The sequence below is a fragment of the Anastrepha obliqua genome, chromosome 2, assembly GCF_027943255.1.
Source record: "Anastrepha obliqua isolate idAnaObli1 chromosome 2, idAnaObli1_1.0, whole genome shotgun sequence".
Lineage (NCBI taxonomy): Eukaryota > Metazoa > Arthropoda > Insecta > Diptera > Tephritidae > Anastrepha > Anastrepha obliqua.
In genome coordinates, this window is record NC_072893.1 from 32510550 (window position 1) to 32528898 (window position 18349).

Sequence of the window (18349 nt, forward strand, 5' to 3'; positions counted from 1 at the left end):
TAGTGCTGGAAATACGGAGTCATTTTTACCGACTTTTTGGGGATTAAGTTGGTTATATGAACGATAGTGTTGACCATTGGTTTTTGTAAGATGGGATATCATGTCAAACAGTCAATATTTTTGGACACTACATATATTCGGCAATCGTGCTGGAATTCAGGGTCAAAAAGCATCAACAGCGCGTTTGAAAGTTGTTTTTAAAATCATGAAATCATTGAAGAATTTGTATGGAGTCATTGATAAAAAAAAATAGTCATTAACCTACCTATAAACTATATAAAAATATTTATTCATTCCGCACCAGATATCTATCATATAAATCAAAGTTTCAAACTTTGTACAAGATTTGTAAAAACTCGACTTTTTTTCATGAAAATTCTCAACTTTTTAATCAGAATTAAAAAAAAAAAAACTCAGTACTCAGTTTTATAGCCCATACAATTTTAGTTTGCAGGCGCAAGTTTGAAGTGGCTCAAAAATCTCGTTGATTTTTTATAATTGTTTCCCCCTGACGGTGTTGTGTATTTTCTCTACATTGGAATTTTGGTGAAAATTTGTTGAATTTTCATAAACCTAGCACATGAAAAATATTAGGGGTATGGTAAAAAGGTAAAGAAATTAACTATACAAGCACAAGTGTATGTATGTACACACATTCCGTCGTTCAGAGTACAATTCGAAATTTTTCATTACCAGAGCCAGGTATCCAAAGATAAAAGGGCAACATACCCTATTACATACCATACCAAATTTCAATTCAATAGTCTGGGGTATATACGATTTTAAGTGTAATGTTGCGAACGAAAAAATAAAAATCAGATGGCAATCAATTAAAATTAGGTTAGGTTAAGCTAAGTTGACCTGGTTGGCTGAAAGTCATCATATAGACCTAAGTAAGCTCTGAAGCTCTAACCGCGAGAGACATTCTAAAATCTCATATTGTAGAGCTCCTAAGCATTTCATTCGGCTTCTAGCTAATACAGGGCAAGAACATAAAAGATGTTCAAGAGTTTCCCTCTCTTCTAGTTCATTGCGAAATCTGCAGCTATCATTGTTTGCAATTCCCATCTTGTATGCTAACAAATTGTGACCTAGGTGTACTGACCTACGATAGTTCTGCTTTCCTTTCTAGACAGGGCTAGTACGAATTTGGCGCATTTGGGTGCCAATTGGGGATTTTGTACCTTCCAGTAAAAAGTATCAATTAAAGTGCAAAAAATAAAATAAAAATCAATTACAATTATTCCTGCACCGTATTCGCCTGATATGGCTCCATGTGACTTTTTCCTGTTTCCCAAGCTCAAGTTGCCGCTCCGTGGAAAACATTTTGAGACAATTGAAGTCATAAAAGAGAATTCGAAGAACACACTCGAGCTTGACTTGTTTACAGTAGCACAGAAAACAAACTATGTGACATATCACGCTGAAATTTGCCATGTAAGCTTATAACAGTCCTACCAAAAAACAAAAAATTTATTTTTGCCATATGCCACGGACCGTTTTATTGATAACGTCTCGTTTATATTTGAGCAGAAGTTATTCCTTGTAGTACATAAATAGATTAATGGACATTATCAATTAATAATGACAATAATAATATAATACATTCCATAGGTATGCAAATTCGATTTTCTAAATATGCTGAAAGTATCATTCGTTTTGCCATTTTCAGAGCCTAGTGATAACTATAAAAAAGAAGTTAAAGCAAAAAGCCGCCGAACGTCCTACTTCAGAATCATGGTTTCCCCACATTCACACATTTTGTCTCGAAAAAATGTTGCAGTTTTGCATTTTCATCACATAGAAACTTGCGACAGTCATTTTGACTGGTATTGGCCTAGGTGTCAATAACAAAAAGTATATTTGTTACGAATATTTATAAAATAATATAAAGTCCATAAAACTGATTCTTTAGTTATAGGCGCAAAAGCCAGGATATCATTGCGGAAAGAAATTGTTCATGCAGCAAGAATTTTGACTGGTCAGGTAAATTGGTGTTAATCATTATGCTCCAACAAAAAAATAAAAATCGAAAGCTGAGTATTAATCTTGAATGGAAATATAAAAATCGAATCATAATCAATCTTTGATCAAAAATATTAAAATCACGACGGAATCATTAGTCACGAATGAAAAAATAAAAGTAAAAAATAATCACTTTTAATCTAAAAGGAAAACAATAAGAAATTTTTGATTATGCATAAACAATAAAGATAAAATAATTTTAATTCAATGTAGATCAATACTTTTTAGCTTATAATGGTTAGTTCCTGTAAATTAGCTGAATAAACCTCTAGCTTAGAGCGAAATTCGATTCTCCTTTTTGTATGCCAAAAGTTACAGAATTAAAAAGGCATCTAAAATTGCAATACGAAATCAATAGTTTTTTATGTAAAACGGCATGCTGAGTTGCTAAGGCCAACTAACCTTTATTTAGATAAATTGTACAGAAAACCACTTTAGGAGCTAGTCGTTGTTATTGTAAAAGCATAAGCAATACACATTCAAATTTGGGGAATGCTGCTAAAGTGACAGTTTTTTCCCCGGATACAGTCGTGGAAACGAGTAGTACGGATATCTAAGTCTCATAAGAAGCAACATTTTAATGTTAACGAAGACTTGAAATTCAGTATGAGTTTTTTTATACTCTCATAGCGCAAATTATTCGACAGTTTAAACTGTCCGAGAGCTTTTTTGTAATACTCGCCCATAAGACGACGGAAAATTAGGTGAAGTTCTAAAACGTTTATGAGGATGAAAACTTGAACTAAACATTTAAACTGATTTATTTAGATATGAATTCAATATATTTACTTGATTTATAATTTTATATGATCAACAAACCAGAGATGTACAAAGTTGCAATATTTGTTAGAGAAAACTACAGCGATGATAAATAAATGAAATGAAAACTGAATTTTTTTCATGCCCCGTAGTGGGGCCTTTCGGCCGCTAAGGGTTAACATAAAAAATTTATAAACGCCCGAAATTAAAAAAAAATAAAGCAGCATCTATGTAAATCAATAAACCTTGTAATAAAGCACGCGAACACACCATTCACCACCGAAGAAACGAATTGGTCTCAAAAGGAATCTTATGTAAAGAGTGATCAAATTGGAGCTACTTTTACCAATAGGAGTTATTTTTTTTTAAACAGATCACGCGTGAATACTGTCAAACTAAATACATAATTTTTTTCATGCCCGTATTTAAAAGGGCTTGTCTTGAAAAAATAAATGTCATGAATGGTTCTATACAAAAATAATGAAGATATCCCAATGAATTTGAATTTTCGTTATTTTATTTTAATTTAAAATCCGACACCTCTAAATTGATCACCCTTTAATTTGCGCAAAGCCCCCTTTTCTCTTGTTCAATGCGACCTATAAATTACACGATTTGCCCGCATTTTCACAAATATACATACATATATTGTACAAAAAAACACATCTATTTAAAAAAAAGTTTTCCAATTTTCTTTTGACTCTGATTCATGCCCCTTTTCGGCACATCTTTTTTATTTAAATTAATTAAACTAAAGACAGTAATAACAAAGAGCTTTTGTAATGAATTATGGTGTAGTGATTTACATTTGTAAACGAAATTAAATTAAAAAATAAGCATATAAATTATTGTTGGCTTCAAAATATAATGTAATATACCTTGCAAGCAACAAATAGATTTAGGATCAGTTTTTCAGTGCATGTTTCAACCTGGTTTGCAGTTAAACTAAGTTTTCAAGTTGAGTCTTATCGGGTTGAGCTTAGTTATAAACTCGCACGAAAAAATGGTCCTTACTATTTTACCACATAAGCGAGGAAAATCGGAGGACTAACTACTGCGATTCTGCCTCGTTTGCTGGTGATGATTTCGGTTTCGTCCTTTGCGTTGTTTTTTTTTTTTCTAACTTTTACTCTCTTTTCTCACAAATATATAAATACACATAAAAAGAAATGTGCACTATTAAACAATTTAAGTATAATTTACAACTTTTATTTGATATTTAAGTTTCGAAATGTTTTCGTCATTTAGTTTTTATTTTAACCTTAACTTCAGTTTTATTTTCTATTACTTAACTTCCAATATGTTTTCTCATTTCATAATTTTCTACGGAGCCAAGGTATCAAAAGCATTTGCTACTCCTTTCCACACTCCTCATCATCATCTATAGTACAGTAGCATACAAACTTAGAAACAAATTCATTTTAAATTTAAAATTGTATTTAAAACATTTGATGCAAATTATTTTTGCTTTCACTTTGTAGTGGGTCCATTCACTTAAGGTTTTTGCGAAAATCACCACGGCCTTTTACATTTTGACTGCCGTTTGCAATTTCCACAAATTCCATTACACATCATTACACATGAAGTTGAATAGCATTTACACAACTAAAATGCACCTATTCTTATCTTATATCTCATCTAATTTTAAATAGAAAGATATATAAATTTAATTACAAAAAAGTATTTTCTCCTTTTCACTTTTCCATTCTTGCATTTTTTGTTTGTTTTTGTTTTTTGTTTTTTTTTTTCTTCAAAAAATTAGTTCAGTCGAAAAATTAGTGCAATGCTAATTCTTCGCCGAATCAGGTTAACAATTTGTGGGAGGTCTAGCGGGCACAAAAACAACGGTGGCGGCGGTGGCATTCACGGCAGTGGCAGCGGCAGCATTCACATTCGCAACTACAAGGCGACGCACAATAGTTGTTGTTGTTGCTGTTGCCGCTGTAGACGAAGTGGTTTCCAGATGCACCACTTGCATTTGACAATTATTGGCTGGATCATTTTCTTCAACTTTAACACTTTCCGATGCAGCATCCTCCTCGTAAAGGTTGCTATCATCGTCGTCAACATAAGTTAACCCATCAAGTATTGTAGTATTCTCAGTAGTAAGTCCTTCCGTTTCAACTATTGGATTGAGATTAATAATTCCTCTGGCAACAACAGTTTCAAAGTTATCAGTTCCTATGGTCGCAGCAACAGCCAAATTCCCTGCACTTACTGCCTCAATTTTATCGACATTGCCGTCGTCGTTGTCTTCATAATCAGCCGAAGCCGCCACCTTCGCCTCAACCGCATGGTCGTCCTCGTCGTCCTCCTGCCTTTCTCAATCGATCTTCGTTTGACAATAGAGCTCTTTGAGTGACTTCAATTCTTCAATGAGCGCTTTATTTTGGTTCTCAAGCACCGCCACACGATTTTCCAGGCACTTTATGTATTCCTTCTTTTTACGCCGACACTCGCGCGCTGCCTCACGATTTTTCTGTAAACGTATCTCTCGCTTTCGCGTTTGATCTTCAGCTATGCCACTATTATCTGTAGAAAGCAAGAACAAGAAAAAATGTTTCATTTACTTTAAAAATGTTCAATAAAGATCGTGCAACGATCATTACAAAAACAAACGATTGTATATTATACGAATAATTGGAAACGTTCTTTACTAGTATTATATGGAATCCTATGAGGTATGTAAAATGTTGGCGCGTTGTCCGGCGGCAATTGTATTAGTGTGCCACTTGTACTGCCCACCGTGCCCGGTAACGTAGGTAATCCACCAGTATCTGACATTTGCAAAGTCGCTCCACCTTTATTGTTCGTTATCACATACGATCAGATCAGTTCGGTTCAGTTCAGTTTATTTCAGATAAATAATCATTTTCAGCACAATCGATAAATGTAGTGAAAATCAATTAATTATACCGATTTCATCATCGCCAGTAATTCGTTTTATTTCAAATCACATTTTCGCATTCGATATTTTTATTTGTGTGTGTTTGGCAATCAAAGAGTGTCGGGAATTGTTGAAAAGTAGCAACATGTCGCATAGTCATGATTGCAGAATTTGATTGTACAGGGTTGGATATTGCATCGAGAGTTGAGAAGAGGCGAAGTTGAAGTGTTGGAGTAGGATTTTTTGAAAAGGCGAGAATAAGATCAATAACAAATTATTAACTTACTGACTGACATAAAAAAAACGATTCTAACACTTTTTGTGCAAACCTATATACACGAATTTATGAATTGTATGTATTGCACATTACATATGAAGATTTTTATTGTTTTAGGTACGTTTATGAGAGTATGCAGTATGTTTAAAAAAGCCTTAAATTTAATGTTAGTGCTTTCCTATGAATATAGGTTGTTTGTTTAGAATTGGTTGAATTGAACATTTCGATATTTAGTGAATGGTTACATTCGATGCGGTGATGACAGCAAATTTATCGATTTCAGCAATAGGCAATAAGTTGAATTCACAAAGAATTTACAGAGCGCAAAACACACACATGACAGACAAAGACAGAGACAAAAATAGAGATATTATGGGAGACAAGCGAAAGAGGGAGAGAGAGAGAGTAGTAGTATGATAGGCGTGGCGATTAGAGAGACGTAGTACATACAAACATATATTTACTCATATATGAAGAAACAAGGACAGGCATTTTTAACGCTTTTCATTTTCATTATCATTGAAACAGAGTTTAATTACAAAGAGTAATAGACCAACATTGACAAAAAATGAGCGCATATCTAATAGTAATTGTGCTTCTTAGAGAAGAGAGAGTGTGAGACGAGAGCGGTATTAGGCAAAATATAGAGATGCAACGAGACGTAAAATGGTACAATGAAGAGAATGTTAAATTTTGTTGTTATCACACAATGCCATTTCAGTGTCTTATTCAAATATAAAGTGATTTAAAAAAAAATGTTGTGTTACAAATAAGGTAGTATGCAATGCGTTGGCTTCCCAAAAGAAACGAAGCCAATTTTTATGAAATAACTGACCGCAATAATCAAGATATGCCGATACTGTTTAATGTTAAAAAGAAGCAAGTACATTTGAAAAATTTAACAGTGCAGCGTTGACTGCACGCTCTCTCTTCTCTCTGCTCGCTACGCCTAAATATGCATATTAGGCCACTCTCGCTTGTAGTTGTGTTCAAGACTGTGTAGATATATTCTATTAGCGATTAACCCTTCTGCATCACCGCTCGAAATGGGTGATGTACTCAAATAATACCTTGCGTCGGCAAGACTTTCACTGTTTGTTCCGATGAAAAAGAATGTTACAGGATTACTAAAATTATCTATTTCGCTCAAACTTTAACCAAAAAAAATTTATTGCGGATTATTCCGTTCTTGGTGATAAGAGAGAGCTTTTGTTCGCACGGACTCTTCGCTCTTGGTGATAAGAGAAGCTCCTCTCTCTTCGCGGATTATTACGAATGATGCAAAAGGGTTAATATTAAATATTTGACAAAATATATTTATTAAATTACTTAATGTTTGACGGTACTTTTATTTATTTAAAATGATTAAAAAAACACACTATTACAAAATAATTTGAAAAAGATTAACCAAAAAAAGTTTTTTGTTTCAACAGGACGGGCACAATGAGAAGCTTACAAAGCGTAATTTGTTCGCCGGCAGAGAATTGCTTCTCAATTGCTTACGTAGTAAAAAATCACGATGTACAGAATGCAGAGGTGTGACACACAGCAGCCCGCTAACCGTCTCTCAGCGATTTTAAAGGAATCAGCTGATTGGCTGATCTAAGCGCGGTTATGACATCGATTTGTTTACGAAAGAACTGAGATTGCGGTGGTGATATACGAAAAAAAATCAACGCAACCACTGCTTATGTTACTTGATTGCCCTCGGAACAACGACTAATTGGACGAATGTGTAATTACGTGTTAAAGAAGCGGGCAGAACTTACTGTCGAGTACCCGGTGACGTGACAGTAGAAATTATTCTTACAATTTTGCTGCGACAGTCAAACCTGGTTTACAGTATGAACTATATTTTTATTGTATAAATTTAGATTTAAAAATTAGTAAGTAAATAGCCAAAATTTGTCGATAGTAAAACTTGTACATACTCGCACGCAATATTAAGAAGACTGATTCCACAACAATTGGCGCATATTGCAGCATAACGGTTTCCATAGATTATTCTGAGCTGGCAAATACAAAACTGCACATCTTTCATCGAGATCAAATGGATCCGAATAAAATCACGAGTGCTTCCGTTACAGATATACTGAAATTTGTCTGCAAGGCGAAAATTACTGAAAAAATGTGGCTTTCAACCAGGCCAACAACATCCCTGCCTTAGGCTGGGAACATCTAGATTAAATATACATAAACTGATGTAATAAATTTAATCAGGGAAGTTTCCGCAATATACACCTCTGTGAATAACCCCACCCCCATACCATCTAAATGTATAATTTATCAAGGAATAATAAAAAAAATACATTTAATGGTAGTAGTTCCGGTCAATAGGACTAGTATTAACTACTTATACACAGAGTAGTAGAACACAAAAGATCTTTAAGGTCGAAGTGTCTGGCGGCTTGATTGGCGATTTTCAGTTGAACGACCCGGGCGAACACGCATTGGTGTTGTATGTTCATTATGTACCGCACCAGTCGACTCAAATTTATCAACCAAATTTTTAATAACGGACTGAGAAAAAAAATACCCGTCCACATGCATTTATGCACCAACGATAATGATTGAAAGGAATCAACTAACTATTTTTGCAAATTCTCGTTTTCGTCGTAAAATTGAAAAGATGTGCGAAATCAGTTGAAGGAATATTATAATAAAGCATAAATAACATTCATGATTTTTTTCACCAAAATGCATCGACATAAATTCCAATAAAAAGTTGTTTATGTTTGTTTTATATTGAAAAAAGTTTTAAAAAACATTAAAAAAACGCACGTATCATCTATCGACTTCCATCGTTTGTCTGTGTTGTGTTTGTTTAGAATAGTTTACGCGTCTGGTAAAAATTTCGTTTACGTGAAAGAGACTTTGCAAAGTCAGCAGCATTAGGATTAGGCCGACAACAAATTCGTATGTTTTTTCTGTTGTGTTTGACTACAGTGAGCTCTCTTCTCTTCAGTTGTATGTACAATGAAATCACAAACATACATACAAACAAATAAACAAGCGCTAAAAGAATTTTTAAAGATGACTGACCCACTCAAAGTGGGATGAAAAATGCATAGCCATGATAACAGCCTATGATGATATGGTTACTAATATTTACTGTAGTGTGTAATTAATAAGAAATATAATATTTACAAGATATAAAAATAAATATTTAAAAAGAAAATTTTACTGCATAAATAATGGTGTATGATGACCCAGTGAGGTTGAGCAATGCAAATGCTTATATGAATAAGATTGTGGTGATAAAATGATGACGAGATGACACTAAAATACATTAACGCACACACATACAAATGCACAAGTATTTGTGAGAATGTATGTTTGTTACACGAATGCGAACATGATGATCATGGAATATGTTTTATTTTTTGCGAATTCGTAGTGATGTTGGCGATTGTGATGATCGTGACGTACGGTACGAGCAAAAAGGTAGGCAGCGCTGGTGGATTTAGCGATGACTAGGATGATGATGATGCAAGTCACGCAGTATACAATAGATAGTAACTCACTTATATTGCAATACAATATAATACAATAATACATAAACACACAAATGAATTTTGTGTTAGTTTTATAATCATTATTTTATTTATTTTAAATGTAAAAATATAAAATAAAACTAATTTGGCAAAGTGTATAAAAAAATTGTATGTAGTGTTTCAATCAGAATGCAGAGTATTTCAAGTTCGAGTTTCTTTTTTAAATTCTGTTGAATTCTAAATGCAACTCTGCAAACCAATCCTACTCTCTTGTACTTCACTTACATGGAACTTTATACTTGTAATCTATGGATAAGTTCGTGCGGTTTTACAACAGATGGCGTAACTTGATTATTATTCCATCGATCCACATTTCCAAACATTCATTGGAGAGCTACTGTCGTAAGGCACAAACGTCAGTATAAGTTTTTTATTTGAAGCGTAAACAACAATATTTTTACCACACTTGAAAATGTCGAATTTCGTGCCAAATAATGTGTTTTTGCGGGGAATTCTTTAATATGAAGAAAAAAGCAGCCGAAAGTCATCGTATCTTGGTGGAAGTTTATGGTGAGCATGCTCTAGCTGAGCGAACGTGCCAGAAGTGGTTTGCACGCTTTAAAAGTGGTGATTTTGGCCGCGCCGCCAAAGTTCATGGATACCGAATTGGAGGAATTGCTCGATCAAGATCCGGCTCAAACGCAAGAAGAGGTTGCAAAAACTTTGGGAGTTGATCAATCAACCATTTCCAAACGTTTAAAAGCCATGGGAATGATCCGAAATTCAAATTTCGAAAAAAAACCGCACGAACTTATTCATAGACCTATACAATTATACGTTAGATAGTATCTCAATATAACTCACATCCGCATACAGAGCACATGCAGGCGGCAAAATACGTTCTTCGATATTTGAAGAAAACCCCTTAAATTCAATTGAAGCACATATTTTGAATGGGGAGGAGACTCATTATTTGACCACATCCTACAATTTATGAATGATAATCTCGTAAAGTATCCATCAAACAATTTAAAGTTTATGCTCATTGTCAAGGTAACATTTCACACTATAAAATTTCTTTTGCTGTTTGTTCCATTCAGTTGGAAGTCAACAAAGGGAAAATTCGGTACATTTTACAGTTTTTCTTTGCTAAAGGCGAAAATGCAAGCCAGACCGCTGAAATTGTGCAATTACGTGCAATTTTGGTTTCGGCGATTCCATTCAGGCATTTTTGATGTTAAAGAAAATATCGATAATGTCGATGAAATCACAGAAATAATCGAAGTTGACCGGTATGTTAGCAGACGTAGCATCGCCTAGGAGCTAAAGATCGGTCATAAAACAGTTTAAAACCATTTGCGCAAAAATTTTACGCAAAAATAATGGATTTCTTTTTCCGCAAACTAATATTTTCGATGACATTTGGACTTTATCTCGAGTATTTCGGGCTGAATGTTATGTTATTTATACAAATCACGTTCATCAAACAAAGCGGTTAAAATGGACAATTTTGGACGTCTGGGTGAAACCACATTCGGACATACATAATTGGCGCGTACACCCTTTCTGGGTGTTTGGCCGAGCTCCTCCTTCTATTTGTGACGTGCGTCTTGATGTTGTTCCACAAATGGAGGGACTTACAGTTTCAAGCCGACTCCGAACGGCAGATATTTTTTATGAGCAGCTTTTTCATGGCAGAAATACACTCGGAGGTTTGCCATTGCCTGCCGAGAAGCGACCGCTATTAAAAACAACTTTTCCTTCATTTTGGTGTTTCTCCGAGATTCGAATCTACGCTCCCTCTGAATTGCGAATGGTAGTCACGCATCAATCCATTCGGCTACGGCGACCATCAATATCCATACTCTTGATAATACCTATTCTAAAATAAACTTCGTTAACACATCTCGATATCGCTTTTCCGTTGCTTATATTCCCGGCCGGTTTTTTATTTCTTTTAATGCTTTCCTTTCAAAGATCCCCCATTTTTGTAGCGGATTTTAATGAATTTTATACGGCTTTCAAACGAACTCGAGCTCATTTTGGTAAATTGTATAGATTTTGTGCTTAATATCGCCATCGAGGTGTTACTGCTGATAAAAAAGGAACTCGAACTTAAAAGATCCTGCACTACATTTACATACGTCAACAGTTAAGCGATTCATGCAAAAAAAAAACTCTTTGGTTTCATCATGTTTTCAATTTAGTTATATAAAGTCAAATATTATCTATTCATTGCCACATAAACAATAACCAGTTTTCTAATACTTTTTTAGCTTAGTAAATCTCAGACTGTATGAAAATCTGGCGCTGAAATCTTTGGCAGATGTTAAAGTGTGAAGCTTCTGCTCTTATTTGTCTGTGCATTTTAATATATTCCTACAAACTATCCTGAATATGCAACTTAAAAGGCGTAACTTTACTAAATAGCTGGACAACAATACATTTAAGTATATATGACAAATGTTATGGTAAGTGCTTAGGTTGTCCTTCCAGCATCATTCCCTATATATTTGTGAGAAGTTACTACGACAACAACTAGCGGGGGCGTCCAAATTGACGCTGCATAGTTTAGAGATCTTCTTAAAGGTTGCCACCAACTGTCAAAAGTTGCCCTTAGTAACTTAGAGTTATTTACAGTAGGAATTGTTCACGGATACAAACGCTCCGGCCCTGAAAGTACTCGATGTGGTACTAACTGGTGGTAGCAGAGGAAGAGGAAGGCCTCCTCTGCGTTGGAAAGATCAGGTGGAGAATGACTTGGCTTCACTTGGTGTGTCCAATTGGCGCCGGTTAGCATGAGAAACGACTGGCGCGCTGTGTTAAACTCGGCCAAAATCACGTAAGCGGTTATCGCGCCACTAAAGAAGAAGAACAATTGTTCAGTCATCGAATTTAATGTTCTTTGCATATGTCGGGAGTAAGATGCCCGTAGATTTAAATGGGAGTATGCGGGGTTTCTTGCTATTTTCAGTCGCTCAGTAAAACTCATTCGTAGGACATTCTCAAAAAATTTGAGCCTATAGCTAATAACACAGGCCAACAACCAAAAAACTTTTTCGATAATTTTAACTAAGGTTTTAAGGTTTTTTTTATGCTGAAAACGAATATGACCTTGAAAATGCTCCAGCACGTCAGGATTTTTGGCAATTTGAGGTTAAAAAGTCAAAAAATGCAGATTTTGGCCATTTTTGATAATTTGTTTTGGGATAGAAAATTTTTTTTTTTCAATTTTCGACAAAAAGGTCGCATAGTACAACTCTTTAACTTTAAAACCCATTTTTTTAAATTATTGTACGATTTTTTAAAAAAAAGTTATGACATTTTGAAATTAACAGTTTCAGTTACGCCAATAGACGTTATACCCAACGTATACGTAACTGAAACTGTTAATTTCAAAATGTCATAACTTTTTTTTAAAACATCGTACAATAATTTAAAAAAATGGGTTTTAAAGCTAAAGAGTTGTACTATGCAACCTTTTCGTCGAAAATTGAAAAGAAAAAATTTCTATCCCAAAAAAAATTATCAAAAATGGCCAAAATCTGCCTTTTTTGACTTTTTAACCTCAAATTGCCAAAAATCCTGACGTGCTGGAGCATTTTCAAGGTCATATTCGTTGTCAGCATAAAAAACCCTTCAAGAAACACCCATAGCCGTTTTAAAAGCTGTAACAAAGCGAGATTTTGTTGGCCTGTGTAATCAACGTCTTTCAAAGAAGCGTCACATTCAAATGAAAGGAAGCTTAAGAGTGTTAGTCGATTCTATATAACTGAAAGGAGACGGATACATGTTTATCCGACCAAAAATTCACTTCAGCATCATTCTCTAAAAAATAAAAAACAAAAAAAAATGGGAATGTTTTGTGCTGTTACAATTGTGTATTTTTCATCTAATTCCTTGTAGCTATTAAACCTTAAATTTTTCTTTATCCTACCTCTTTATAATATTTAATGGTTTTCCTTAGAACTATTTATAATAAGCCAAATCCGAGTTTAAGCCATTCATTTGGCGCTTGAAGAAAAAGTTTTCCTAATTGTGGTCGCCTCTCGTCAGGCAATGACTCTGCCATGAAAAGGTTTCTCATAAAAACCACATGCCATTCGGAGGTCACAGGAAACTCTAGGCTCTGCAATTTTAATCTATCAAAACGCACCAAAATTGGAGCAGAAGCCCCCACCAAACATCAAGCGAAAGGATATACGCGCCATATTTATAAGTATATTTCTATCTGTACGTTAAAACTGGCATTTTACAATTAATAACCGGATTTTGGATGGATGAGTTTTTCAAAATTTACATTGACATTTATGTATGAATGTATGTATAGCAATATAAGTGTTAATGTATATATATGCCAATCGTGCAGGACACAATGTAATTTTATGAATTTACAAAAAAACATCAATGTAAAAAATTATGCAAATATTATACAAATTTTTTCGTATAGTTTCCGTATGATGATTTCGACTGAAATCGTTAGTATGGCATAAACTTGTTGTGTATGAACAAAGAAGTAAGTTAACATAGAGTACAATATAATAAATATGCGCATATCTATGTATTTATAGGAGAAATAATTGTGACTTGTACATAAATACATATACATTAGGTCTATTTTTCGTTGTTTACCTGTTATATCAGGTCCACTAATTTCGGTGAAAATTTTATGATACGATGGTCTTCGTGTAAGCTCTATTCGTCGCTGCGGTGAATCGTCATCGGTGAGACTGTCCTCACTATTGGTATCGAGGTGTTGTGTAATTGGTTCGGGTTTGATCTTACATTGAAAATTTGGAGGGAGCTAAGTCAGTAATAAGGTTGATATTATTTTGTCATAAGAGTCACGCCAATTCGTAAATATATACATCAAAACAGAAGGAACAGAAAAAGTAATAGAATTTTAAGTAGTTTTTTTTTCTTGGTATTCAATAATTAGTTTCATTTCCACATATTACACTCACTTGTACACCACTGCCTGATGTTGTGTGTATGACCGTTGTACTTGGCGGTTTATTCACATATAGCACACCCTTGGGCCCTGTCGCCGCCGGCGATACCACAGGCATCGCATTTGTGGCGGCTGTTTGAATGACTGACGACTGATTGGCTGCCTGAATTACAGACTGCATTTGCTGATGGTATGACACAAGGCAATTTTATGGAAATATAACAGCTTTTTAATGAAAGAAATACGTAAATTTGATGTGAATATATTCAAGGTACCTGTAGATTGTGTACTGGCGCTAATGGATATTGTGCATTCGCAGTTGTAGTCAACACTGTGGCCACATTCGCTGTTGACGATGTTGCTACACTATTGCCGGCGGTTGAATTCGAGGAGTTGTTGCTTTGGTGCTGCGTTGAGCTAGTCGTCAAATTGTGACCTTCCTCAATGTTGCTCGAGTTGCCGTTCTCCTCACCGATGCTGTTCATTTTTTTAATTTTCAACAGCACCGTCACGTCTTGCGACAATTGCTTCAGCTTGACAATTTTTTTTGTTATGAGGGCAACCCAAAAAGATGCGAAATTGTAGTATTGACGCTACTACGAAAAGCAAAACTATTAATGGTTGCGGCTGACTAATATCGTCCTTTGGTGTGGTTTTTAATTTCTTTGATTTGGATGTTCCCAATGTTCTATGGTATAACAGCAGGTATTTAAGCAAGCGAATAAGACAGTGGTGATGATGATATTGTATCCAAGAGCTGAAATAAAAAAAGAAAATACTTTGAGTTTGGGAAAAAATCGGATGCTTCAAAAAAATCGCAAGCACCAAAGTGTAATATGAGCAGTTGCTTCTACTCGACTGTCAATAACTTGATTTAGATTTTTTTATGAAATTCAAAATTTATCATAGGATACAAAATGGAAGGAGCCGCTATTCTTTTTCTCATGTACCTCTACAAACGACTGTGCTTGGGTCGAGACCAAAATACTTCTGCAGTTTTCTCACTTCATTGCGAAGTTGAGCAGATTATTCACATCAAATACAGGCAGGTTCTACCGTTGTATCCTTTTTTTTACTTATAATTTTGTTAAGGCAAACAATATAAATTCATGTTTAACACGTTCACGCCGGCGCGTACCACCGGTGGCTCGCACAAGATTCCTTCATGAGGCGGCGTGTACCAGCGGTGGCCCGCACAAGATTGCTTCATGGGACGGCGTGTACCACCAATGGTACTTTATTAAACGGTACCTATGAGATGAGATGCCATAAACGACTACCCTTATGAAAAAATTTCGTTTTATGACCTGCAATCGCTTCCGATTGCATTAATATTGCATTTTAAAACTAAATAAATTACAAAGAATATGTTATGGGGCGAACAATATGAATAATTATAAAACTATTTAAAGCTTAAAAATGACAAAAATAGTATAGTTACAATATTTTACTATATAAACGTAGGAATACAATATAGACCTCAGCTTCTAATTCGCGGGGGTTCAAATAAAACAGATACATTATAACGTTTTTATGAAAAAAAAAACAGTACGAAAATTTATGAAATAAGCTAAGATTTCTGTGACCTCAACAGAACGAGGAAAAGAGTTGAAACGACACTTACACCTGTGCTTAAAATAATAGGAACACTTTTTAACCAGAATTCGTAGAACCACACACCTGATCTTTCTATATTAACACAGAAGATACCTTCCTCCTTCTCTGCTACCACCAGCTGGTACCGCATAGAATACTTTCAGAGCCGGAGCGCTTGTGTTCCATTCGGCCGACATGCCCCTTTCAACAAAATGGCTAGATTTTTATTCGCTGTGCCATGTCTATGTCCTCGTAATGCTCATTCTTCCAGCGCCTACTATACCCGCTTTCGCTAACATACAAAGATCCAAAAATCTGCCACAGAATATTCCTCTCAAACATTCTAAGGGACGCCTCATCGGATATTGTCATCGTCCTAGCTTCTGCGTTATACGTTGGGATGGGTATGATGGGAGCCTTGTAGGGTGTTAGTTTTGTTCGTCGAGAGAGCACTTTATTGCTCAAATGCCTACTTAGTCCAAAGTAGCACTTGTTGGCAAGAGAGATTCTACGTTGGATTGCAAGGCTGACATTGTTATCGGTGTTAATGCTGGTTCCTAAATAAACGAAGTCTTTTACAACCTCGAAATCATAACTGTCAACAGTGACGTGGGTGCCGATACGCAAATGCGCCAACTGTTTATTTGATGACAGGAGGTACGTCGTTTTGTCCTCGTTCCCCACTAGACCCATTCGCTTTGCCTCTTTATCCAGCTTGGAAAAGGCAGAACTAACAGTGCGGTTGTTAAGGGCGATGATGTCAATATCATCGGCATAAGCCAACAATTGTACGTTCTTATAAAATATTGTGCCCGAGCGATTAAGTTCTGCGCCTCGTACGATCCTCTCTAACATCAGGTTAAAGAAGTCACACGACAGCGAGTCACCCTGGTTGAAACCTCGTTTGGTATCAAACGGCTCGGAGAGGTCCTTCCCAATTCTCACAGCGCTGCTGGTGTTGAGCAACGTCATCTTGCAAAGCCGTATTAGTTTTGTGGGGTTACCAAATTCAGACATCGCGGCATACAGATAATTCCTTTCCGTACTGTCGAATGCAGCTTTGAAGTCGACGAAAAGATGATGTGTGTCGATTCTCCTTTCATGGGTTTTTTCCAAGATTTGGCGTATTGTAAATATTTGGTCGATGGTAGACTTTCCAGGCCTAAAGCCACACTGATAAGGTCCAATCAGTTGGTTGTTGGTGGGCTTCAGCCTTTCACCCAATACGCTCGCTAGAACCTGATAGGCGATATTTAGAAATCTAATCCCGAGATAATTGGCACAGGTTGCAGGATCACCCGTCTTATGGATTGGGCACAGCACACTTAAATTCCAATCGGCGGGCATGCTTTCATCCGACCATATTTTGCACAGAAGCTGATGCATGCACCTTAACAGCTCCTCGCCGCCATGTTTGAATAGCTCAGCCGGCAGTCCGTCGGGAGGTTCGAGAAGTGTTCCCTCCATAATTTAAGTATGCTCTGGATGTCAGTCAACAGATCGCCATCTTTGTTCTTACAGGAACACGCCCAGGTCTTGAAACCTTCTGTAAGCCGCCGAACTTTCTTGTAAAATTTTAGGCCGTTGTTCCTATTGGCCTCTCGTTCCTTCTGTTGGTTAATACGTTTCTCTTCCTTTCTTAGCTCTCGGTAGCGATCCCACATGCCTCGCGGTGCGACCGATCGCAGCGGGGCTCTATAGGCAGCATCTTTTCTTTCTGTGGCAGCATGACATTCCGCGTCGTGACAACTGTTTTTTCGGGCTCACCGGAATCCGATTTCTTCTTCGGTGGCGGTACGTAGAGAACGAGAAAGGTTGCTCCATTGTTTTGTTGTTGTTGTTTTAACAGTAATGGTAGCCCTGTCAGTGTAGGGCATATCACGGGTCATCTTCGTCTAGCTCATCTTGAGTAGGCCCAGGAAACATGCTGTTTCGACAGGTTGGGTCCAGAGGGAGAGCGGTGTTAGATGAGTCGGTTTTAGGGGGCATGTGAAGATGTGGTTAGTGTCGTGCGGGGTACATTCACATGCCGGACATGTGTTTGAAATGTCGGGGTCGATTCTGGATATGTAGGAGTTTAACCTGCTACAGTATCCAGAACGTAGTTGTGCCAGTGTTACACGAGTTTCACGGGGAAGCTTGCTCCATTGCTCGTGCATGCCGGTTTGTTGGGCAATACTCTCTGAGAGCAGGAGTGAGAATCAAGTGGCGAATTTTCTGGCTGTCTGTTGTGATTGCAGCTTTTCGATGTTGAACATTCTTTGCGTAATTAGATGTACGTTTTTTGTTGCACAGAGGCGTGTGCGTAGTTTGGCCGCAACAAAGTAATGATCCAGTCGGTGTTGGGTCCTCGGATCGTA

The 18349-nt window shown here is 36.2% G+C and overlaps 1 protein-coding gene across 10 annotated transcripts in view; it reads right to left on the reverse strand.

Annotated features, from left to right (window-relative positions):
* Window positions 1-3453: 3453 nt before the first annotated feature.
* Window positions 3454-18349, reverse strand: part of LOC129237078 (cyclic AMP response element-binding protein B) — a 54194-nt gene continuing 39298 nt past the window's right edge. For 7 of the 10 annotated variants that reach the window (XM_054871479.1, XM_054871476.1, XM_054871483.1 and 4 more), the window contains exons 2-6: window positions 14669-15150; window positions 14407-14577; window positions 14075-14246; window positions 5442-5585; window positions 3454-5316 (exon numbers count right to left, since the gene is read on the reverse strand). In XM_054871479.1, the coding sequence (XP_054727454.1) occupies window positions 5108-5316; window positions 5442-5585; window positions 14075-14246; window positions 14407-14577; window positions 14669-14878 (906 nt within the window). In that variant the 5' untranslated portion in view covers window positions 14879-15150 and the 3' untranslated portion in view covers window positions 3454-5107. The remainder of the gene's footprint in view (window positions 5317-5441; window positions 5586-14074; window positions 14247-14406; window positions 14578-14668; window positions 15151-18349) is intronic. The other 3 variants (XM_054871484.1, XM_054871485.1, XM_054871486.1) reach the window with 3 other exon arrangements.